Consider the following 27,993-nt stretch of genomic DNA (forward strand, 5'->3'; position numbering starts at 1 on the left):
AAGAAAACATGCATGAAATCTGCAAACGTTTACAAAAAGTGTCTTCTGTTAAAAAATAAAACATACTGTATGACTGTGCTGGTAGTTTTCAAAGGTGCTGAAAATGTGCAAAACTTGAGGTATTGGATGAACACATGCTTTAAAACACAAATTAACCATGTTGTTTCAATATATCATGTGTACTCATGCTGCAGTGTACATACAGTAATTATAGTTTATCACGTGTATCCATGTTGCAGCGTACATACAGTGGTTATATTTTAACCACAAAAATAGTCTTTCAAACACTTTGCCACTAATTTGATAACTACACTGACACCTATCCAACCCTTACTTTTATATTATAACATGGTTATTTTTAATGGATTTTGTAAATAATTTTAGTACATACTCATATGTCCTACTTAAGTATGCATGGAAAGTTTCACATTACTCTATAGAAGTTTATGTGCTAATGAATAAAAAGATTATGGTGGAACAGCTTAGGGCTGTCATTCCATTTTAATATGCATGATACCCAGGAAAGGCAGGTTGTTTTTAAAAATATTCAACAAGGTATTCTGATTATTCTGAGTTCATACAAGAATTATACGAAATTGTAAATTGCATTTACAGGTGATTAATCCAAATTAAAATTGTCTTCCATTGGCTCCTAGTATGTTTTACTATAATAGTCCTTATTATCTTTAAACTATAAAGAGAGACCTACATTTATGACAGCCTTTTCTATCTTTTAACTACAGGCAGTGACCTATTTCACTGGAATAGACTTGCTAACTATAAACTACAGGCAGTAACCTATGTTTTAGTGGAATAATCCATATCATCTTTTAAATCACCTTGATGATGAGGTATATGGACAGTATGCTGTAGTTCCACCTCCTCATGTTCCAGAGACAGGATCTGTATATGTGATGAAGCCAATATGATGAGTCTCTTATTGTTCCTTGTAAATGCCATACAGTGAGTGCTGTCTGCTTTGCTACTGGAAGGGCTATTGTGTAACCTTTTCATAGAAACTTGTGGTTGCATCAGATCCTTCAGTTTCTTTAGAAAAAAGGAATTGTATTCAATGTGAAATCATACAGTACTGGATAGTTCTATAAGAAATTATGCTATCTTGTTCATGGTCTGGTAATTTTCTTTTCAAAATCTATATTTTTATGTAGGTAATCTGAGTTCCTCCAACCTCAGTAGTGTTCTACAGAATCCAGTGTCTGGATTGTGATGCATGTTTCTACAGAATCCAGTGTTTGGATTGTGATGCATGTTTCTACAGAATTCAGTGTCTTGATTGCGATGCATGTTTCTACAGAATCCAGTGTCTGGATTGTGATGCAGTTTTCTGCACAAGCAGGCAATACAAGAAATCCCAGCATATCTGGGTACACAGGATCGACATAATACCAAAAGTTTTAGCTGAATACACCGACTGATGATACATGATATTCATATTGATGCTGCTTATACTATCACTGAAAGCCTAGCGTATCAGTGTATAAATTTTGGGCTTAATTAATCGTACACCAAAGTTATCAATAAAATTTTGCTTCTAATATAGATGATATATTACTTTCAACATCACAGTACTGATACCTTGAGAAACATAATACATTAACAGGATCAAAGTGATGAACACAAACTGAGAATATCGATAATTATATTTATTTTTATGAGCATAAGCAATCATCAATAATCCTCTTAAAATATTAACTATGAATTTTAAATGTTCAAAGGTTTCTTCTAACTTTTAACTAAGAACCGATTAAAAAACCATTAATTACTAAGTGCTGATTGCTAATAATAAACAATCACCTATTGGAAGCTTTTATTATTTAATGATTCTATACAGAAGTATCAAATAATATCAAGGGAGGTAACCACATGGAGTAACAGTAACACTACAGTTATTAAGTACTTCAGATATAGGGATTGGTATAAAGTGAAGTTGGTTGCACTGGAAACAAATACAATAGAGAATATTGGCATACCTATTTGTTACTTTCATGTATTGTGACTCAGAGTTCTGTACATGTGGTAATTATGGAAACTATCACCATTTAAAGCAGATAGAAAAAAAACCTGACTTTTCGCATGTGCTGAAAAATGAGCCTAACTAATCTAATGTACACTAGATTTAGCAGTTATTAAAATAGATAAAATTAATTTTCCTTAAAAACTGACCCCTATGTAAACTGCAAAACTCAATACTGGAACCCTAATCATTTCCTCTAAGGATTAAAATTTGAGCTTTGTTCTTTCACAATTTATATTTAATTATGTAATACTTACCTGTTACTACTGCATTGCTTACTTTTACTGGGTTGCTAAGACCCCAGTATGACCTAAATAAACCCTCCTCCAATTACACCGCTCCCTCGATAACTTGCGCCCGGATAACTCGCGATCCTGCTTATAACGCAATGTCCGTCTTGGCTCCCGATTTTTTCCAGAGAAAATGTATTTAAAACATTTTTAAAATATGCTGAACTGAAAAAATTACGATAAGAATTGATAAATTAAACCTTGATACATTGCTCGTTTTATCATCAAAAATGGTGATTAATGCCCGTAAAAATATAATCCATATTTTGAAATTTTTAAGTTCTAAATAAGAATTAATTTCAGAGATCTCGAAAACACTTAATTACGCGTATTTGGATGCCAATTTTTGATCTGGGACACAGAAAATCATAGGCGGGAGTCCTCCGTACGCATGTAATAGGTGTGCGGGAAAATTCAAAGATTTGCCGGTCCTGTTTCAGCCACCTGCTTTGTGGGAAAATGTGTTGATCAGTTCACTGTGCTGATATTTACAATGACAGAATTCAGTGACTGAAAGACTCTTTGATGTACATACATGTTGCCACTTTATAAGAGTACTTTTTAAAAAAAGAACATGATGCAATAGCTAGGCGGCTAGTTCAAAGGCTTTGTACTGGGAACATGATGTCCCAGAAAAGTTAAGCAATGCAACAGCAGTAGGTATTTTGTTACTGCTATTATGTTTGAATTAATTACAAATATCTGGAACTTGCAATACTATGCTAGAATGGTAAATGGTTTAATAGTTCAAGCATTTGCCAGAACAAAATGGAAAATTTAGATGCATTTTGACAAATACTTCAACTTGGCAGACATTAGATGTTCATTGTTCTTACAAAATCAAAACTCCTGCCCATTACCTCCCCATGGGAGTGAGATGCTAACAAGGATGCTCACATGGTGGGATGGTTGGGAGGGTTTTTAAGTAATGCAACTGAGTAAGTATTCTTCAAGAAACATAATTTACTTAAAAATTTGATTTTTCCTTTGCATACATTCCCCAATCATATTACATTAGGAAAATAAGTAATAGAAAAAGGGACATTGAGTATCCGACCTCTACTTCAGGTATCCTTATGGGGAAGAATAGTAACAATAACTCGTCTCCTAATTAAATAAGCAACACAGCCTAGGGTCCCTTGACCTCATTATGGTCAAGCTGATGCTGTAATCATCTGACCTACAAAATTTCACTGGCAAATCCAGTGAAGCTAACAGGCTGTGTTGATCGATTTAGTTGGGTCTGGTGGCCGTTTGTGCTGCTGCCAGTGGCCTGACCAGATCCAAGGTTTGCCTTTGCGATGCTAAAACTCTGAGAAAGAAACTCGAGAAGGATGACTGTACAGCTTCCACAATATATTGGATTGAAATGTTACGTTCAAATGTGAGTCTTGCAGAGATGGCCCAAATCTCATGAGCTGTATGCTTCATTAGGCGGCTCTGGTCTTGTGAGACCTCAGAACACGCTGAGCATATAACTCACTTCAGCCATGAAGTAAGGGCTTGAGGGGCGATATCCTGTTTCCCAAATTTCAAGACAGGAACAGGCATTTAAGTAAGCTCCTTTAAATGTGCCATTACTTGTCTCTGTGCGTTTCAAGTAGTGCTTGAGAGTGTGAACAGGATCTTGCATGGCAGCTGCTCTCAATCTGTCTATGGAAGAGCGGGAGCAAATGACAACTCTTTGGAAACTGACAGACAGTAACCTGTTTTGGGGTACAAAGCCTGGTTGTGTCATGAGGACCACTCAACCATTGATCTGAACTGACAATAGTTCGAGTCGATGGAAAAGGGCATATAGCTCACTTACCCTGCAAGCAGAGGCTAAAGCTATCAGGAAACATGCCATGTAGGAGTGAAGTGTGGGCTAGAGGCTTGAAGTTACTCAAAACTGACAGCCATGTTAAAACCCAGGAGAGATTCCATTTTGGAAACAAGGTGAGGGGTTTTGGTCGATTGAGATTAAAATTAGCTAAAAGATCTATTTGGTTGGACCATTCAATGAAAAATTACCCATGCTGGGATGGCTGGACTGCTGTTGTCGGCTGAACGGCTAGATTTGTCAGGATGGCCAGTAACAGCTGGACGGCAGGTTACGGTGCAGCAGTATTAAGAGTTGAATCCAATGAATCTGGCAAGAACCCCATGCACCATGACTTACAGGCCTGAAGGCCATGCTCTGGCATGAGAGGCAACTTATGCCTAGTGGGTTGCATAAAATTGGGGGAGTACTTTCTGAATGCATCTGTTGAAGCAAGCAATGGAAAAAGGGGTACAATTTTCCCAATGTAAGGAGTTGCGTTGTCATCTCCTGTATTAGGTGATGCATTTGTTCTAATGATGGCTGAACTCTTCATCAATCCTCTCCATCCCCAGAAGTAGCTGTAGCTGTGGGTTGCACCCAAAGAACTTTGTGTGTGTGTGTGTGTGTGTGGACCCGAGTGTCCCCCACAAGGCTTGCCATGAAAGTGGATCCGGGGTGAAGCATAATAATGAAGTTGCTGCCCTTTCTTGATTTTGTCCTTTCTTTCCCTTTGGCTGTGTTTTGGAGCACTGCTGTCCAGGTGTTCTCTGACCACATCCTGCAAATTTGGCAAGGTGATGCTGAAGTATATTTCATGCAATGCAGGGGTCACGAGTATCCTCCCTTGCCTTAAATTGGCTTGGAAGACTATCCACTGAAATGACACACAAACAAAAATTAAAGCTGAAACTAGCAACGTATCTGAAATTACAAAGTCACTACAACATTGTTGTAACTAACAGAGAAGTGAAAGTGTTGAATCAGAAACCTATGGCCCTGCTATGAACTTATGCAAAATGCTTAGTTAATATTTGAACCACAAGTCTATCAAAGCAGCATGAAATAGGAATAAACTAAGCATAAATATCAAGCAGCACCATACACTCATGCTAATAAGAGTTCCTTCACAGATGGATTAAGCAAAAAAAGTCAAAGTCACGCTAACTCACAATGAGCTCATATAGCTTGGTGGTATGGGGGTCTTAAAAGACGAAGCCCCAAAAGATGACAAAATCACTCAAAAATTGGCAGAAATTGTAAAATAATGCATAAAACCTGCAGCAGATTGATATATCTGCATAATAAATCCAAAAAGAACGATGGATGGGCCAATAGGAACACAAAAACAGTTGAATTGTTGGAGGATGAACTGCACGATGTGTGCTCTGTACAGCAGCAAAGCTAAAAACTACTGACAACTTGCCATGCCAAGAGGTGGTAATTAGCAATTTTCGTCTTTTGGTAAGGCTGGATTCACAAGGTAGCAGGCTAATATTCCCCAACATAATCTGATTGGGGAAGATATTTGAAGGAGAACCTTTAATAGTGAGGATAACCCATGGTGTGGATGGACATATGTACGAATACACTGATGCTAAACACAATGAACATTCACATGTATGCTGAAATGATTGATATGTCGACCTAGACAAAAATGTACATATCCTACAAGACCTTGTCTCAAAAGTTTCCTAGATTCATTTGTGTACGAGTGATATTTTCCAAATGCCACTCTGTGAGATCTACCAAGATATCTGGTGTTTTTTGTGTGAAAACTCTGTTAAGATTTCCTCTCTGAGCTCATCTTCACTATGCAGTAATTCAGTCTCCACACAAACAGTTAATGGGGCCTACTTTTATATAACAGTTAATTAATAGGGCCTACTTTTATGTTGTTGTTGTAGGCTATTGGCAAGCTTTCTCACATAATCACATTGGCCAAATCTAAGACTAGAACCCATGCAGACAGGTGAGATGGCAGTAATCGATAATGGTGAGTGCTTTAGACCACTCAGCCACTCAGCCACTTGCCCCCCCCCCTTTTTTGTCACAGTTAATGGGGCCTACTTTTATGCTACAGTTAACAGGGCCTACTTTTTGTAACAGTTAATGGTGCCTATTTTTAGTCAACAGTTAATGGGGCCTACTTTTAGGTAACAGTTAATGAGGCCTACTTTTAGGCAACAGTTAATGAGGCCTACTTTTAGGTAACAGTTAATGAGGCCTACTTTTAGTCAACAGTTAATGGTACCTACTTTTAGGTAACAGTTAATGAGGCCTACTTTTAGTCAACAGTTAAGAGGGCCTACTTTTAGGCAACAGTTAATGAGGCCTACGTTTAGGCAACAGTTAATGGGGCCTACTTTTAGGTAACATAAATGCTCTAGTGACTTGCAGACTGCATCTTTTATGCACATACTATTGAATGAAATAATATATAGCTTACTTATCAATTAGTTATTTAAGTGTAGCCCGACTGTTCAAATTGTAATAAAAAAGCTTTAAACCAATTCCCTAAAACTTGAAGCAGACAAAATTTTGCATAGGAATTTTTTCCAGGGAAATTGAAATGAGAGTGTCCAGAAACTTTAAAATTGTATCTTATCCAGTGAAATATCAAAGATACGGTCGTGCATCCAAAATTATAACACCCAAAATAAGCATGGTAAAACAATATATCTTTGCACAAGTAGCAAATTAAATTTTGAAAATTGAAAGCAACTTATTAAATGAAAACACAACTCTTAAACAAGGTTGAATTTGCCAGATTATGTGACAATTAAAATCAAAATTATTTTTGAACAATTATATCTCACAATTTGCAATGGCTTTCTGATCAACTGATTCCTTAAAAGGGTATTCTTATTATATCTATATTGTAATATACATAACTTACCAGTGATATACTGTATACTCTTACAGTGTCTCTGTCAGAGTATGCCAAAAATGTTGCATCATGGGAAATAGCTGCACAGATGACTGGTTCACCACCTTTACTTTTGAGCTGGATTAATTTGACTGGGTTAGACCTCAAGGGCAGAATATCTCCATTCTCACCTACAATTCAATGGATACAAAAAATCTTTGAGAAATAGGTAGAATATAAACTCCTTTATGTCTATTTACAATGATAAAATCTACTATAGGTTTAGAAGTGAGATAGGAGTCAAACCCTGGAAGCAGGGTTTTCCCTTGGCTAATAGATTATGTAGTTTTTGAACTATTAAGCTCTGTTATTGAGATCGAAGGGTCTCTTGAACAGAACATTTTTCAGAGGTTCAGTCTCTGGGATTCCAAAGATAGTTTAATTGGTGTCCATGAAGAGAAACTGGAGTCAGTAATGATTTTAATTGGTGTCCATGAAGAGAAGCTGGAGTTGGGGATGATTTTTAGTTGGTGTCCGTGAAGAGAAGCTGAAGTCAGGGATGATTTTAATTGGTGTCCATGAAGAGAAGCTAGAGTCAGGGACGATTTTAATTAGTGTCCATGAAGAGAAACTGAAGTCAGGGATGATTTTAATTAGTGTCCATGAAGAGAATCTGAAGTCAGAGATGATTTTAATTAGTGTCCATGAAGAGAAGCTAGAGTCAGGGATGATTTTAATTAGTGTCCATGAAGAGAAGCTTGAGTCAGGGATGATTTTAATTAGTGTCCATGAAGAGAAGCTTGAGTCAAGGATGATTTTAATTAGTGTCCATGAAGAGAAGCTGAAGTCAGGGATAATTTTAATTAGTGTCCATGAAGGGAAGCTAGAATCAGGGATGATTTTTATTTCCCTTCAGGACTCTACCTGGGAGTTAATTGATCCTTGCTGCAACTAGGCTTTGATCCAGGATTCAAAATCTTACACAAGTGTTCCAGCAAGTATACAAATGTCACATAACGTGTCATTATCCTAATGACTAATTATTACAAAACAATTCATTCCAATTCAAAATATACTGTTCTGAAGAAAATGTTACTAATTTTGACTATGATATACTGTCTCTTACAGGTCAAGTTCAACTGCAAACAAGACAGACCCTGATATGCCATCTTATAATGTGCAAGCAGAACAAGGTGTATGTTGTTTATTTTACTTAATATTATTTCTGTTGTTGTTGTGGGGTTTAATGCCATTTTTCAGCACATGATAGGCTATGCATGGCAGCCAGTATTAATGGTGGAGGAGGAACCCGGGAAAACCCCAGGAAGAACCACCGACCCACGAGAAGCTACTGACAAGCTTTCTCACATATCTACATTAGCCGAATCCTAGACTCGAACCCACGCTGACAGAGGTGAGATGGCAGTGATCCGTAACGGAGAGCGCTTTAGACCACTTGGCCACTCGGGGCCCCAATATTATTTCTAACAAAATGTATAGGTCCAGATCTGTAGGAGCATTTTGTTATGGCAGATCTAGGTCTGTGTAATTTGCAGCTGGCATTTGCCTTCCACTGTTTATTCCACTCACACTAAGAATTTAACATTTGCAACAAGTATGGAAGATAATAATGTGCTCTAACGACAGTCTATAAGCAATGATGTGATTTTTGACTGAAGGATATATCTGCAGACATACCACAACATACATTTATAAGAATATTGCTGCACAGATATGTGGGCTTTATTTTATCAGAATTATAGCTGCAATGTTTACCATATCAAAAACATAAAAAATACTTGGGGTTTTGTGGGTTTAACACTGTTTTTCAGCACAATAGGCTATAAATAGCGATCAGTACATTTGGTGGAGGAAGAACCCAGGAAAACTCCAGAAATAACTACCAGCCCACATGAAGCCACTGGCAAGGTTTCTTCCATACTCACACCAGTCAAGCTAGGACATCAACATTGGTGAGACATCAGTGACCGGTAAAGGCAAGTGCCTTAGACCACTCAGCTACTCTGAGGTTTGTTTTAATGGAATCTGTACACCCAGTAGAGCAGATGGCCTAGTGGTTAGAGCGTCCACCTCAGATGCGGGAGGTTGTGGGTTTGATCCCTGGCAGGGTCATACCAAAGACTTACAAAAAATGGTACTCAGCATTAAGAGGTTAGTGTTAGGACTGGTCGTCCTGGTGTCAGGATAATGTGATGGGTGGGACATCATGTTACATGTCTGAAGCATTATGCTCCAGTGCTAGACATCACTATAAACTGTCATACTGCAGACATGGTAGCGATATGACTGAAAAACTGTTAAAGCTACGTAAAAATCCAAAAAACACACATACAAACACAAAAACACACAGTAAAGCATAATATATGTTTTATTATATGGGCATAATTATAAACACAAATAGTAATTCTGGGTCCCCAAAGGTTAATTATAAATATTAATTATTGTACAGTGGTAAATGTCATGAACATTACCCTTTTCCTTATCCGTGTGTCCAAGCTTCCATACCTCTACATAATCAGGATATCTCAGTAGCACAACTTTAGCCTCCCGGGCAACACTCACGTGTGACAACTAGACAAAATATGAAATACAATTATTCTGTGAAAATTGAAAGGGAAAGTTATTACAAGTATTTGCTTGATTAAACCTGCAGCGCAAAGTTTATACTCCATGCCTAATAACTATGAAAGAGAAAACTACTGAATGTAATAATCTATTTCAGTCCCTCAACATCAATATTTTTTATCATGTATGCATGCTACAACACATAAAAGGTGAAGCACATTGCAGAAAGGGAACCTTCCAAGTCCTGATAAATTTGCTCACATGTATGTATGTATGTATGTATGTATGTATGTATGTATGGATGGATGGATGCATGCATTCATGCATGCATGCATTCATGCATGCATGCATGCATGTAGGGGGTTAACAGCACATCAGCACAATCATTGCTATATAGTGCAGAGTAAGCTTAGATATAAAAAGGTGTACAAAACAAAGATAAAAGCAAAAGAGGGCAAACTCCTTGAAATGTAAAGCCAATTTTTTTTCTAGAACATATAAGTTGAGCTAATGCTGGGTCAAAATTCAAATACAAGAATTTCTTAGAACAATGAGCTCAGGCTGATGCTAATTTTAAACATGAGTATTTCTACGAAATTTGAAGTCGGGTTGATGCTGGGTCGAATTTCAAGCATGAAAATTTCTTAGAACACTTAAGTTGGGCTAATGCTGGGCCTAATTTTAAACATAAGAATTTCTTAGAACACTGAAGTTGAGCTGATGCTGAGCCTAATATTAGCATGAAAATTTCTTTGAAGACTTAAGCTGGGCTGATGCAAGGCCTAATTTTAAGCATAAGAAATTCTTAGAATACTGAAGTTGGGCTGATGCTGGCCTAATTTTAAGCATAATAATTTCTAAGAACACTTAAGTTGGGCTGATGGTGGGCCTAATTTTAAGCATAAGAATTTCTTAAAATACTGATGTTGGGCTGATGCTGCCTAATTTTAAGCATGAAAATTTCTTAGTACATGCAGGTCAGGCTTATTTGGGTCTAATCTTAAGCATGAAAATTTCTTAAAACATTTAAGTCAGGCTGATGTTGGATCTAATTTTAAACGTGAGAATTTTTTTAGAACACTCAGGACTGGATAATGCTTACATGAGGAACTGGTGGGATTCTTCTCCAGTGATGATTACTTTCCTGATCATCCATGCAGTTGAATATGAGATTGGTATCAACACCTGCAATATAGAACCAAAACACAATAAGCTTCTGTTATTTAGAAGCCACGTTTACTTGCTTATAAGTTGAGTGAAACTGCAAACAAACACGGACCTTGATCTACCATTTCATAATGCAGTGACAGATCAGGGTATATGTTATTTGTTCTACTGATTACCTCTAACAAACAGCAAAGATCCAGCTGAGCTGATGCATTTTAAAAGACGGCAGATCTAGATCTTAATTGTGCTCGACTTGTTGTTGTTGTGGGGTTTAACGCCATTTTTCAGCACACGATAGGCTATACATGGCGGCCAGTATTAATGGTGGAGGAAGAACCCGGGAAAACCCCGGAAAGAACCACCGACCCTCGAGAAGCTACTGGCAAGCTTTCTCACATACCCACATTGGCTGAATCTTAGACTCGAACCGCTGCAGACAGAGGTGAGATGGCAGTGATCCGTAACGAAGAGCGCTTTAGACCACTCGGCCACTCGGGGCCCCTGCTCGACTTGTAACTGAATATAGATATCACATATGATGTTAGCACAAAAGGGCTGGTATCTAGATTTATATCTGAATATAAATATTACATATGATGTTAACACAAAAGGCCTGGTATCTAGATTTACAACTGAATATAGATATTACATATGATGTTAACACAAAAGGCCTGGTATCTAGATTTATAACTGAATATAGATATTACATATGATGTTAACACAAAAGGCCTGGTATCTAGATTTATAATGGAATATAGATATCACATATGATGTTAACACAAAAGGCCTGGTATCTAGATTTATAACTGAATACAGATGTTACATATGATGTTAACACAAAAGGCCTGTTATCTAGATTTATAACTGAATATAGATATCACATATGATGTTAGCACAAAAGGCCTGGTATCTAGATTTATAACTGAATATAAATATTACATATGATGTTAACACAATAGGCCTGTTATCTAGATTTATAACTGAATATAGATATTACATATGATGTTAACACAAAAGGCCTGGTATCTAGATTTATATCTGAATATAGATATTACATATGATGTTAACACAAAAGGCCTGGTATCTAGATTTATAACTGAATATAGATATTACATATGATGTTAACACAAAAGGCCTGGTATCTAGATTTATAACTGAATATAGATATTACATATGATGTTAACACAAAAGGCCTGGTATCTAGATTTATAACTGAATACAGATGTTACATATGATGTTAACACAAAAGGCCTGGTATCTAGATTTATAACTGAATACAGATATTACATATGATATTAACACAAAAGGCCTGGTATCTAGATTTATAACTGAATATAGATATTACATATGATGTTAACACAATAGGCCTGGTATCTAGATTTATAACTGAATATAGATGTTACATACGATGTTAACACAAAAGGCCTGGTATCTAGATTTATAAATGAATATAGATATTACATATGATGTTAACATAAAAGGCCTGGTATCTAGATTTATAACTGAATACAGATGTTACATAACACAAAAGGCCTGGTATCTAGATTTATAACTGAATATAAATATTACATATGATGTTAACACAATAGGCCTGTTATCTAGATTTATAACTGAATATAGATATTACATATGATGTTAACACAAAAGGCCTGGTATCTAGATTTACAACTGAATATAGATATTACATATGATGTTAACACAAAAGGCCTGGTATCTAGATTTATAACTGAATATAGATATTACATATGATGTTAACACAAAAGGCCTGGTATCTAGATTTATAAATGAATACAGATGTTACATATGGTGTTAACACAAAAGGCCTGTTATCTAGATTTATAACTGAATATAGATGTTACATACGATGTTAACACAAAAGGCCTGGTATCTAGATTTATAAATGAATATAGATATTACATATGATGTTAACATAAAAGGCCTGGTATCTAGATTTATAACTGAATACAGATGTTACATAACACAAAAGGCCTGGTATCTAGATTTATAACTGAATATAAATATTACATATGATGTTAACACAATAGGCCTGTTATCTAGATTTATAACTGAATATAGATATTACATATGATGTTAACACAAAAGGCCTGGTATATAGATTTACAACTGAATATAGATATTACATATGATATTAACACAAAAGGCCTGGTATCTAGATTTATAACTGAATATAGATATTACATATGATGTTAACACAAAAGGCCTGGTATCTAGATTTATAAATGAATACAGATGTTACATATGGTGTTAACACAAAAGGCCTGTTATCTAGATTTATAACTGAATACAGATGTTACATATGATGTTAACACAAAAGGCCTGGTATCTAGATTTATAACTGAATACAGATGTTACATATGATGTTATCACAAAAGGCCTGGTATCTAGATTTATAACTGAATATAGATGTTACATATGATGTTAACACAAAAGGCCTGGTATCTAGATTTATAACTGAATACAGATGTTACATATGATGTTAAAACAAAAGGCCTGGTATCTAGATTTATAACTGAATATAGATGTTACATATGATGTTAACACAAAAGGCCTGGTATCTAGATTTATAACTGAATACAGATGTTACATATGATGTTAAAACAAAAGGCCTGGTATCTAGATTTATAACTGAATATAGATGTTACATATGATGTTAACACAAAAGGCCTGGTATCTAGATTTATAACTGAATATAGATATTACATATGATGTTAACACAAAAGGCCTGGTATCTAGATTTATAACTGAATATAGATGTTACATATGATGTTAACACAAAAGGCCTGTTATCTAGATTTGTAACTGAATACAGATATTACATATGATGTTAACACAAAAGGCCTGGTATCTAGATTTATATTCCAGTAAAAAGAGTCTGTCCATCAACATATGCGTCTGTACACTGGTCCATCACTCCATCCCCCCTCTTCTGGCAGGAACCACTACTGCACCCAAGTTCTACTGTGGATGCCTCTAGATATGAAGGTGCATGACACAGACCTAAATTGGGTTATTGTAACCTATTTTTTTGAGGTTTGTTTAAAACTGTACAATCTCTATTTGTCTACAACACTTTTTAAAGAAAATACTGGGATAATGTAATCCGGCCCATCCTGACAAGTTTGCATGGGTAATATCTTGCAACTCATCTAGCACTGTTTAAGTCATAGAATTCAAACTAGGTTGTATGGTCTATAGATGTGTACAATGGTTTTAAAAATTGTATGCAGGCCATATAGGTGGGGCTAGGGGGGTGATGGATGTTTTACAAATTTTACAACAATTACCAAATTAAGAGACTGAAATATCTGAGAATTGTGTGTGTGTGTGTGTGTGTGTGTGATTACCAATTCAAACATAAAAAAATGTTGGATTTGGCATGAACGGGACCACTGGGTCATGCAACAGGGGCATATGTGTGTGATTACCAACCCAAAGGTCAATAAATGCCAAATTCATTTTGAATGGAACCCTTGGGTCACTTGACAGAAGAATACACCTGTGACCCTGGATTGCAACTTGGAAACTATCAAGATCCCCTCCAAATGTGAAGACATACAAATGTCAAATTAGCACATGCAGCTGACATTGAATCAAAGGTCAATTTCAAATCCAAATGGACTAAAAACTGTGTCATAAATCGGACACTATTAAACTCCCCACTCAATAACCATATATAAACTTACAGGGCATGAAAAGAAAAAAATACCAGTAATATATACAACCACTGGGTGCTTTCCTAGCCTTAAATTTGGAAACTACTGAAATCCCCACACTATAACCATATATACACTTAGTAGGCATACAAGGTAAATTTAGATCTGCAACTTAAAATGGCTACTGGGTCTATTCTCATTCCCTGGAACTTAATCATTGTGACATGGATCTTGGAGGTGGTGGGACAGAGGGAATACTCAGATGTGTGTTTTACAAAAATTCTTGTTTTAGAATGTTTGGATGACATGATGTTTGTATGGATGAACCCAAAGTTAGGTTAAACGTTACTGTTATTGTTTCACCATTTGCAATCAATGTTACAATGTGTATGTATCCTGGAGATGACCATGTGTCATGCATCAAAACCTCACATTTAGTTGTCAAAGCTATTTGTCACATGTCAAAATTATTTATCACAGTTAGTTGTCACAGTAATATGTCGAAACTATTTGTCACAGTTAGATGTCAAAGCTATTTGTCAGTTAGTTATTAAACGTATTTGTTACAATAAGTTGTCTAAACTATTTCTTACAACTGGTTGTCAACACTATTTGTCTCAGTTCGCAAAATAATGATGCAGCTGTCAAAGACTTTTGTCAGATGTCAAAACTGTCACAGCTATTCATCATAGTAACTCAAAGCTATTGGTTGCATTTAGTTGTCAAAGGTATTTGTCAGTTGTCAAAACTATTTGTCACAGTTGCCAAAACTATTTGTCTTATTTTTTATTGTCAAAACTATTTGTTAAAATTAATTGTCAAACTATGTCATAGTTGTCAAAACTATTTAAAAGTTAGTTGTCAAAATTATTTGTCACAGTTCAAAACTATTTATAAATTCTAACTAAATGCCATTAAAGAATGAGGATCTTTGTTTATGCTATGGTTTTTTCCCTGAGTTTTTAAAAAAATAATTCATATCTTGGATTGGAATGTATTCAGAACCAATTCCAATTTTCATCTTGAATGATAGAGCATTACAAGCATCTTTTACATATTTTTCCTCTGTAAAAATGTATAACTTTAATCACATTTGTATCCCTTAATGAAACTACATCATCAATTTCCAAATTCCAATAATAGGTTGGTTTGGTTTGGTGTTTTACTGCAGAGGTAGATTACTCAGCACTGAGGCAGATGGAGTAAAGTACTTTCCCCATGGATACAACCCAGGATGATCTAATGGTACGATTTGAACTCACACCCTTTTGGTTCCGAGTCAGGCATGCTAACCAATGAACCATCATGGATCCTGAATCCACTTAGTTGCCTCTTATTGCTGGAAAGTGCATCAGACCTATTCAGCAACCCCAAGCCTGCCCTGCAGGGATCCCAATAAATGGATAAATCTGCCTTACCTCCTGACACAACAAAGTTGCCGGCTGTAGTTAGAGCCCTGACATCATGAGTATGCTGGCTGTGGACGACTGACTTCACCCACATTTTCCAGTCGCTCTCTGCTTTTGTGGTAGTAAAGTCAAACTGAACCAAAGAGGGATCAATCCCAGAAGTGTACACTACATCCTCTGTCTGGGTAAAATAATAAATCCAAAAATTAATTTTCTGAATTTGTCACATGCTTAAAAAAAAAACTATAGCATACAATTAATTCACCAAATTAATAGCAAACCACTAATTTTATCAACAAAAAGGTTATCTCACATTAGGCATTACTTGTCCAATGCTCGAAGAATTGTCCAATGCTCGAAGAATTTTTTCTGACCTTGGCCCTGGCTTTTAAAAAAAATCACTTGCTCTGACCAACATTCCTCTTGCCCTAATAATATTCTAACACAGAACTGAAATTACTATCTAAAAAGAATTTCCAGCCACATCATGACCAGACCATTTCCTTGTTTATAATCTCATGTTTATCCCTGATATTCTTGAGCTGTAAGACGTAAGATCAGCACCAAGCACCAATTTCATTTAGGACAACCAGACACCATTAGAAGACTTTACGTGAAAGCCCTTTTTTGACATTACCATCCATTCCAGAGAAAAATTTTAAATAATCATTGCTGCAGCCATATTTAATGTCATATTGGAATAATTTTCATTCAGAATCCACCAGATATTTTAATAATCTTATGGTGTAAACTCGCATGTCCATTTAGAAGGAGTAGCAATAACAAGATTTTCAAGACAGCTGACATGGTGGCCACAATGGATGTCAAAGTGGTACCATTTTCATTTAGTACCAACTAGATGATTTAAGATGTCTTCTGGAAAAAAATGCTGATATCACTTTCCATCTAGTTTAAGATTTTCAACATGGATCAAATTGGCATAAATTTTATTTCAGACCAATACCATAAGAAGTCTTCCAGTAAAACTCCACAACTTTCCGTTCTAATGGAATAGCAATAATAAGATTTTAAAGATAACTTCTGTGGTGCCCATGCTGGAAGTTAGATTGGCACCATTTTCATTTAGGAACAGCTTGATCATAACAAGTTTTGAAGTGAAAACATAATTTTACAAAATGGACACATTATTGGCCATACTACATATCAGGACTGAACCATTCTCATTTTGGACCAAGCAGACATCTTAAGACATTATCTGGTGAAAATCCAATATTGATATGACTATCCATTCTGGAGAATAAAGACAATTTTCGAGATGGCTGCTGTGCTGGTCTCTGCAGAACCATTACCATTTAAGATCAACTAGACCATGGGATGAATATGTGAGTAAAGTCTCATGAAAATCCTCCATGTAGTCTATATGGAGTAGTGATAACACTCTTTTGTTATAATCATTCTTCATGAATGCATCCATTAAGCTTTTCCGGCTTATAACCAGCCGAGCTAAAACAAAAATATAGAAAGCTTTAAATGGACTCTTTTTCTGTGTTTGTTTCTCAAATAGTGTACATTACAAGAACTGTGACCTTCTTTTCTAACATTTCTATTTCATTTCATTAAAGGTTGAGTTTTCTCCCAGTTCTGCTCTAAGCCAGTCCCAGGACAAAAACAGTTTATTACTTTATTAATGTCCTCCTTACTGGCTGGATCAAAAGAGTTGAATTTTATAAGCAACTGAAGTCTCTCCTGATTTAAACTGTTTCTCTAAACTTTACAATTTTTATATTCTTGACGAATGAACCCTCATTCATATTCCGCTGTAGAGGATCTCACAATTAACATGATTTTCAACAATTTCACAATGTCTGCATCTTCAAGTGCGGAATTTTGAATAGCTATGGCATACATTGCTGCCCTTGCAATCTCTGACTCAGAATCAGCTTCCAATTGATGTATTGTTTGTTTATTTCAGCATGATCTCTAGGGAAAAGTATTCCATGGAGCTGAGGTAGTTTAGTTTTCTTAATACTGCATCAATCTCCACAAGTCGTTTGATTGAAGTTGAAAACAAAAAAATCAGACGGTCATGGGTCTTTTTTAAAATTTCAATCAGCACAAACAACAAAGTTTTATGATTAATTCATGTAAAGTGATAAAGAAACCTACAGCAAACACCCACTCCATATATCTACAGACTTAGTGGATACCAACTTTTTGAATTAAATACAATGTAATTATCTCTCTTTCTCTGAGGTAAAAAAACACTGTCTTTGACACTTTTATAAGTTCTTAATTTCTGATTAACTGTAAAACAACTGCATAGATACTGTTTGATATATTTATCCAGCGATGTATAACCCTGTAATTGTAAGCAGAGGAAAGAACAGTAACCAATGAAATAAAGAGAACATAAATAGTAATGTTCCCATTCATTGATCAAGTACTTCACTTTGTATACAAAGTTTATATCTTATAAAACAAACACATGATATTCTTAACAGAGAGGGATCTACAGATTAATAATAATAATTAATTCACCAGCAACTTTCAAGAACTTCAAAATGTAAATGAAGCATGTAGTTGGCATATGCTCAGGGTTTTGTCAGGAAAATGATACAGCACTTGTTTCTGACAATCCCAAAGGGCAATTCAATTAGAATATGGGAGGGTTTTCTTTTTAGTCCCTGGTCATCGGGCTATCCATTTCTTTAGTACTGTTGTCTAGATAAAGAATCATGATGGAATCCAATAATTCAGTTAAAATAGATGTTTGAATTGTTAATATTGTTGATTGTGAATATGGTAAATAAACATCAATACTGTTAATGTAATTACAATAGCTCAATACAGTTATACCAACAATTTCAAACATAAATATCATTAATGATATCTGCACAGAAAAGTAAATCTTTGCTAAAGTAAAACATGACAAAGTAAATTGTACTTTGCGGGCATGTGTAATGTGAGATGAATGGCAAACACAGATTCTCATATTTCACTATTCATGAATATTTTTTTGTGTAGACAGTGGTATAAAAAAAATTCTTAGTTGTATGTTCAAATTTAGATCCAATAAAGATTTCTGCCTCTGACATTCCGAATCACTGCAGAAGATTTAGACTATGGTTAAAATCACAGCTGAACCCATCAAAAGGGCCCAGATAACACGACAGTAAACATATTTGCTTTTCACTTCTGCTATTCCAGGTATGATCCCTGGCTGGAACATGTGCAATCTTAAGCAGTTATATTCCTAAGGCTGGTAGATTTACACTATGCTACTATATGGGGTAAAAAGTTGTTAAATTTGCATAAAATACAGCAAGATCATTTATCAACTTTCTTCAGTTTTGAAAAATTACATTTGTCAGCACTTTATTTCATGGATTGGGGAAAGTGAACTATTGTTTCCACAAAAGGCTCACTGTTTGTAAGTCTTTAAATTTGTGTTTTTCAGCAGTCACAAAATCTGCAAATGCTGGTACTACATGAGTAACAATAAATTCACAGTAAATGCTATAAAGTTGATATTTTAATGAAAATTATCTTAAGTTCAAGCTCTTTTATATGTTTGGTGAAAGCTAACCTGGTTGACAGCGAGAGAAAGGACATCTGCTTTGTGACTTTGAAAACTCTGAAATGAAGAAGAAAACTTCTAAGAAACTCTGCCAACAACAATGTAGATCAAAGCTAAATTTGATAATTGTAACAAAATCTAGATTTCTTTTTCACCAGGTACAGACAAATTTTCAAACAATAATATACATTGATTTTCACAAAATACGTAATTTAGCAGACTGATTTATATGATGTCAACATATTGGGCTAGATCTTTATTACTGATTTAAGTACTCCAGGAAAGATTTTTTAATATCTTCCTGGATACATTTTCTCTGTCATAATGTTTGAGTTTAATTTCACCAGCAAAATTCCTAATTACTATGTATTCCAAAAGCTTTATTATAATGATCCTTGATTAGACTGTTTAGCTGGTCATAGCACTTGCTATATATATATATATATATATATATATATGATCCTTATTTAGACTATAGCTAGCTGTTCATAGCACTTGCTTTATGTGGTCTGTCTGAGAAAATAACTATGATATTTTTCATTACAGAACATGCCAAAGCTAGATAAAAAAAATGTCAGTTGCTTGAAACAACAAAAGCAGTGGGCAACAAAAGCATGATAATCACACATCATTCATAATTAGTTGTTATGTATATTTAATTTGCATTGTTTGTTAGTTAGTTTTTATTATTATTATCTGCAATGGATAGTATTTTGGATTTGACCTTGTCCAAAATCATGTTCAGTTTCTACCAGACCTGAATCATTATTCTTTAATTCTTTACACAACCAATACATTACTAAAATTTTCCCTTGGAAAATGAGTTTAATATTAGGATTATTATTAATAGAAGCAAACATATTTATCTTGGTTTGAGAGAAATACATGATGTTTACTATGTTCTTTATATTATAATGTTAGTAACAAACCTTCTAATTATAACTAAGATTTATCTTGTAAACGTCTGGAACATTTCAGCAACTTTTTTTCTATTAGGTGAAAGTTTGGTTTTTTAAATAATAAAAAGTGCTAATTGTGACCTGAGGTCAAGTAGAGGACTATATGATCTTGTTATTGGAAACATTATTTATTTGTTCTCAGCAGAATCAATTGTATTATTGTTGCGTCCAGTAGTTCCTTTGGGCTGGACTTTATTTATTAAAATTATTTATTCACTGGAAATAAAAAGTGATCATATAAAATAACAGTTTTGGAAATAAAGACTTGGATTTATATTGAAATTTAAAATAAGGGTATATACTTGGATTGTACTATTGTGATCCAACAGAGACTGTTGGTACATTGCCATTACATAGGCCACCACATATGAAAGGGGAGAGTCACCTTGGTGGTAAAAATGTAAAGAAAGGTTAATGGTCTTGCTTGTGCTAACAGATAGGTTGGAAAAATTTACATTTCTGAGCAATGGCAAATTTAAAAATTCAAGTCATTTAAAAAATATTAAGTCATTACCAGTTCATTATCATGCAAACAAATGTGTGGGCGACAGCAAAAACATTTACTATGCCTCAGGTTTTAACAAGAAAATGAAAATGACTGTTTTACTGCTTTTTGACAACTACATAGTCCATCCTAAAAAACTGTAATCAAAGTTTAGTCCCTTTCTCTCAACCAGATAAAATTTCTGTTCTGCAACTGATGGATGAAGGAGTCATCTACAATCTGAAGTCAAAGTGTCGATGTGCTTGAATCTAAAGATATCTCATGAGCTTTACATAAAAACGTTAAGAGTGAAATAAATATATTGTCCACAATCAATATGATTTATTGTGCAGGTTTTGACAGATTATTTGCAGAATGTTTAGTTAACTACCAGTTTAGTGAGTTATCAAATGTCACTACCAGTTATAGCAATGCTGATATTATTCCCCTTGCTATGGTGAATGATGCATTACACCATCTTGGGTTTGGTAACAAGAATGTCAATTTCTTGTATTATGTTAATTTTGATAGTGACACTGTTATGTCTGAGATACCAACAACTGAGGATATTGTATGTTACCAGAAATGATAGGGTCACAAACAAAAAAATATGTTTTCGGTTGGCTGACCATCCCTGTTTTCCTTTGCTGACCTAGCACTTTTTCCACCAGCGTAAAATTAATATAAAAAAATCCTCCAAACTGATATATATTCACAGTGTGACCCCGCTATAGCACACTTCAAAATAAAATGAATTCAGATATAACACGGTCATGGTGTGGCTCCCAAAATACACAGTGTGACTTCACTATAGCATGCTCTGTTATAACATGGATTTAGATATAACATGGTCGTGGTGTGGTTCCAGAAATGTCATATACATGTATTTTTCTCATACACGGAAAAAAAATTCTTTCTTAAAAGTACAAAAAAACATACAAAGTTTATTATCATTTTGGGGAAGAGAAATTCCTCTTCTTTTCACTCAGAATTAAATCCTTCAGAACACTCACTTTTTCTGTAGAAATCCATCATCAGACCAGAACACATGTGTCTCTATTGTCTGTTGACCCTTTTTTAAATTTCTGACACATGCATGGAAGGCAGCATCACTCCACTAACACCAAGATTAAAAAAAACCCACAAGAAAACCCAGAATCTTACTTGTAGGTATATTCAGTAGGCAGGGAAGAACAGTAACTACAACTGACCAAACGACGGCCAATTCCTTTTTAAAAAAAATGTACCCAGATAAAATAGATTGCTGAAATTTCAAAGAAAACAGATTACCTTTGAAGCACCAATTGTTATGAAAATGTACTAAGCAAATGGAAAAGAAATCAGTCTCAATCATGCAATACAATTATTTGATGTTGCTGCCACAATAAGATACAGGCATTTGTTTGGTTCTCCAAAGCTGTCCTTTAGCAGTGACTTAAACAATGCATGCACTCTTCATCAAAGAAAGCAGACTACAATCTTTAATAAAAACAAAGAACCTTTTCTTCAAAGGATGTCAGTACCAAACTTAGACAAAAACAATATAATTTGATGGATTGTTTCATTTTCCAACATGACTGGAACATGTAAATCCAATCAATCAATCAATCAATCAATGACTGGAACACATTTACTGTGCTGTGAAAGTTTCCTTATTGCAGGTAAAAAGTTTATGCTTACGAACACTACCAATGGTGGTTTAAAACACACCGACTTCAGACATACTGAAAAGTAAATGTGCTTCATCATTCATTACGTGACCTTGCTATTTTTATTTCTCCACTGAACTCAGACCTATATGACCTGTGACAAAATTATTGAATATCTGAAATCTGTGTGTGTGCATATTTTCAATGGAATTACTTGTATGGTTGATTCAATGTATGTGATGAGATCTGCGGGTGAGTACAAGGTGTTGATACTCTATTCATGGTATACATTAGACATATATATATATATATATATATATATATATATATATATATATATATATATATGTATGTATATACACACACACAGAGAGTATACACGTGTATGTACCAATTCGTGGTTCCCTGGATAAAGTAAAATATTTAAATATGCCTTCTCTGTTTTCACTACAGATGTATTTCTCATTTAATATGCATTGATTTAAGATGGTAACTGTGCCAATGAAGCACATATTTTTCGCCCGCATTTATTACCCCCCCCCCTGCAATTTTCTGGGGTACATGCATCATTTTCCTCAGCTAACTGACCTGGTTGCTTATAACACGGTTCAGTCTATAATACGGTCGGGTTCTATGGCTCCCAACTACCGAAAAGTGATTATTATGATTCCCCAGCTGGTACATGTACATGTTGACAATTACATCAGATGGTAAAACTTATTCATAGTTCAAAGTTTATTTCATGATAACATATACAGTATTTATGCAAATGAATGTTGTTTCTTCAATAATGTTATTACCTGATCTGACAGTAATCATAGCAGTATGAATTGTTAGCTACATGTAAGTCCAACATCACTGACATGAACAAGTATATACACATTTTAACAAATAAATAATGAATTCATATAAAATGTTTCCCAGTTACAACATTATAAAAATCCCAGTTCCCCTTGAAATATTATAAACAATCTTCACTGTATTAGCTGATACAAATTTAGCAAAAATCAAACAGCCTCTGAAGTTCATTACAGAATGCTTACCTTAAGCAAGGTGCCATGTTTACCATTCCAAAATGTGGTCTTCCCCCTTGAATCCCCACTTATGATGGTCATGTCACTGGAAGGATAATTGATTCCCTGAAATATTATTTCTTCTATTTCTTGTATAACAGGCTCTACACAACATATATTACAAGCCCTATAGGCATGTATAGCAGACTCAACACAACATATGTTAGAAGACCTATAAGCATATACAGCAGACACCATACAACATATATTACAAGACCTATAGGCATGTATAGTATACTCTACACAACATATATTACAAGACCTATAAGCATGTAAAGTATACTCTACAAAACATATATTACAAGACCTATAGGCATGTAAAGTATATTCTACAAAACATATATTACAAGACCTATAGGCACATATAGCAGACTCTACACAACATATATTACAAGACCTATAGGCATGTATAGCAGACTCTACAAAACATATATTACAAGACCTATAGGCATGTATAGTATACTCTACACAACATATATTACAAGACCTATAGGCATGTAAAGTATACTCTACACAACATATATTACAAGACCTATAGGCATGTATAGCAGACTCTACACAACATATATTACAAGACCTATAGGCATGTATAGTATATTCTACACAACATATATTACAAGACCTATAGGCATGTATAGCAGACTCTACACAACATGTATTACAAGACCTATAGGCATGTAAAGTATACTCTACACAACATATATTACAAGACCTATAGGCATGTATAGTATATTCTACACAACATATATTACAAGACCTATAGGCATGTATAGCAGACTCTACACAACATGTATTACAAGACCTATAGGCATGTAAAGTATACTCTAAAAAACATATTACAAGCCCAATAGGCATGTATATCAGACTCTACACAACATTTATTACAAGACCTATAGGCATGTAAAGTATACTCTACACAACATTTATTACAAGACCTATAGGTATGTAAAGTATACTCTACACAACATATAATACAAGACCTATAGGCATGTATATCAGACTCTACACAACATGTATTACAAGACCTATAGGCATGTATAGCAGACTCTACACAACATATATTACAAGACCTATAGGCATGTAAAGTATACTCTACACAACATATATTACAAGACCTATAGGCATGTATATCAGACTCTACACAACATGTATTACAAGACCTATAGGTATGTGTATCAGACTCTACACAACATATATTACAAGACCTATAGGCATGTAAAGTATACTCTACACAACATATATTACAAGACCTACAGGCATGTATATCACACTCTACACAACATGTATTACAAGACCTATAGGTATGTAAAGTATACTCTACACAACATATATTACAAGACCTATAGGCATGTATATCAGACTCTACACAACATGTATTACAAGACCTAAAGGCATGTAAAGTATACTCTACACAACATATATTACAAGACCTACAGGCATGTATATCACACTCTACACAACATGTATTACAAGACCTATAGGTATGTAAAGTATACTCTACACAACATATATTACAAGACCTATAGGCATGTATATCAGACTCTACACAACATGTATTACAAGACCTATAGGTATGTAAAGTATACTCTACACAACATATATTACAAGACCTACAGGCATGTATATCACACTCTACACAACATGTATTACAAGACCTATAGGGATGTATATCAGACTCTACACAACATTTATTACAAGACCTATAGGCATGTATATCAGACTCTACACAACATGTATTACAAGACCTATAGGTATGTGTATCAGACTCTACACAACATATATTACAAGACCTATAGGCATGTAAAGTATACTCTACACAACATATATTACAAGACCTACAGGCATGTATAGCAGACTCTACACAACATATATTACAAGACCTATAGGCATGTAAAGTATACTCTACACAACATATATTACAAGACCTACAGGCATGTATATCACACTCTACACAACATGTATTACAAGACCTATAGGCATGTATATCAGACTCGACACAACATGTATTACAAGACCTATAGGCATGTATAGTACACTCTACACAACCATAGTTGAGAAGTCTCGCAATTAGTGAAAATAGGGATAAAAATGAGTGAATTTTGACATGAATTCATGAAGCAATCTTCGAGTCTGGGAATATTTGACGGAACAAATGTTTAGCATGGTCTCAACAAGATAACTCACACACAGTGCTTCAGCATTGTTAGCTTGCAGGTCTTCCGTTGATGGCTTAAAATATTCCAGAGCTGAAATCTGCTGCAAGTTCTTAATTTTCCCAACCTCCATGTGCTCTTTGCTACCAATGTGCTTCCTCACATCATCTCTGCCACCAAGCCAAATGCTAAAAGTTGTGGCATACTGTGCGCAAAAAGCATGATGTATATCAGTGTTTGATGGCTGAATGTATGGTATTTTGGTATTTTCCAAACTAAACTTCACTTTTTGTTTAATATATTTCTTTTTCCTTGATGGTGAAAACATTTTCAAGATGCGATATCGAATGTTAATTTAAATCAGTGTTGGTGGCGCATGCACGGAGCAAAATTCCGGTTGGGCACCAGTTTCTCTCAAAAGTATTTGTAAAACAACTCTTTTACATATAGATTAAAATATGCTAGAATGATTGTTACCATGCCAATGTTATCAACTGGCTATAGTTCTACTAATATCGTGAGCAGCAGTACTGGACCATTTCAGCAACTGCTGATATCATGACTAGCACTTAACAGGAAATCGATTATTTTGTTAAAGATTTAAAATAACTGAGAATTTGGGAATTCATGATTTTTTTGTATATGGCGTGAATCCGTGAATCACTGAAAAAGTCGTGAAATTCATACCAAAATTGTGAGGGTTGGCAGCTATGCACAACATGTATTACAACACCTATAGGCATGTAATGTATATTCTTGACAACACGTATTACAAGACATATAGGCATGTAAAGTATGCTCTACACAACATATATTTCAAGACCTATAGGCATGTAAAGTATACTCTACACAACATATATTACAAGACCTATAGGCATGTAAAGTATACTCTACAAAACATATATTACAAGACCTATAGGCATGTAAAGTATGCTCTACACAACATATATTTCAAGACCTATAGGCATGTAAAGTATACTCTACACAACATATATTACAAGACCTATAGGCATGTAAAGTATACTCTACAAAACATATATTACAAGACCTATAGGCATGTAAAGTATACTCTACACAACATATATTACAAGCCCAATAGGCATGTATATCAGACTCTACACAATATATATTACAAGACCTATAGGCACGTAAAGTATACTCTACACAACATATATTGTAAGACCTATAGGCATGTAAAGTATACTTTACACAACATTTATTAAAAGACCTACAGGCATGTAAAGTATACTCTATAGGCATGTAAAGTATAATCTACACAACACATATTACAAGACCTATAGGCATGTATTGCAGACTCTAAACAACATGTATTACAAGACCTATAGGCATGTAAAGTATACTCTGCACAACATATATTACAAGACCTATAGGCATGTATATCAGACTCTACACAACATATATTACAAGACCTACAGGCATGTAAAGTATACTCTACACAACATATATTACAAGACCTATAGGCATGTATAGGAGACTCTACACAACATATATTACAAGACCTATAGGCATGTATAGCAGACTCTACACAACATTTATTACAAGACCTATAGGCATGTATAGCAGACTCTACACAACATATATTACAAGACCTTTAGGCATGTATAGTATACTCTACACAACATATATTACAAGACCTATAGGCATGTAAAGTATACTCTACACAACATATATTACAAGACCTATAGGCATGTAAAGTATACTCTACACAACATATATTACAAGACCTATAGGCATGTAAAGTATACTCTACACAACATATATTACAAGCCCAATAGGCATGTATATCAGACTCTACACAACATGTATTACAAGACCTATAGGCATGTAAAGTATGCTCTACACAACATATATTACAAGACATATAAGCATGTAAAGTATACTCTACACAACATGTATTACAAGACATATAGGCATGTAAAGTATACTCTACACAACATATATTACAAGCCCAATAGGCATGTATATCAGACTCTACACAACATATATTACAAGCCCAATAGGCATGTAAAGTATACTCTACACAACATATATTACAAGACCTATAGGCATGTAAAGTATACTCTACACAACATAAATTACAAGACCTATAGGCATGTAAAGGAGACTCTACATGACATATATTATAAGACCTATAGGCATGTAAAGTATACTCTGCACATCATTTATTAAAAGACCTACAGGCATGTATATCAGACTCTACATGACATATATTATAAGACCTACAGGCATGTAAAGTATACTCTACACAACATTTATTAAAAGACCTATAGGCATGTATAGCAGAC

At 34.7% G+C, this 27,993-nt stretch overlaps 1 protein-coding gene across 2 annotated transcripts in view; it reads right to left on the reverse strand.

Annotated features, from left to right (window-relative positions):
- LOC149780740 (U3 small nucleolar RNA-associated protein 4 homolog) overlaps positions 1 to 27,993 on the reverse strand; it is a 75,425-nt gene that overhangs the window by 16,993 nt on the left and 30,439 nt on the right. For both annotated transcript variants that reach the window (XM_089937799.1, XM_089937800.1), the window contains exons 8-14: positions 23,505 to 23,580; positions 19,379 to 19,426; positions 15,841 to 16,012; positions 10,684 to 10,766; positions 9,488 to 9,587; positions 7,026 to 7,186; positions 840 to 1,047 (exon numbers count right to left, since the gene is read on the reverse strand). In XM_089937799.1, coding sequence (XP_089793925.1) covers positions 840 to 1,047; positions 7,026 to 7,186; positions 9,488 to 9,587; positions 10,684 to 10,766; positions 15,841 to 16,012; positions 19,379 to 19,426; positions 23,505 to 23,580 — 848 coding nt within the window. The remainder of the gene's footprint in view (positions 1 to 839; positions 1,048 to 7,025; positions 7,187 to 9,487; positions 9,588 to 10,683; positions 10,767 to 15,840; positions 16,013 to 19,378; positions 19,427 to 23,504; positions 23,581 to 27,993) is intronic.

The sequence above is a fragment of the Sinohyriopsis cumingii genome, chromosome 16, assembly GCF_028554795.1.
Source record: "Sinohyriopsis cumingii isolate HCF-2022 chromosome 16, ASM2855479v2, whole genome shotgun sequence".
NCBI classification, from domain to species: Eukaryota; Metazoa; Mollusca; class Bivalvia; order Unionida; family Unionidae; genus Sinohyriopsis; species Sinohyriopsis cumingii.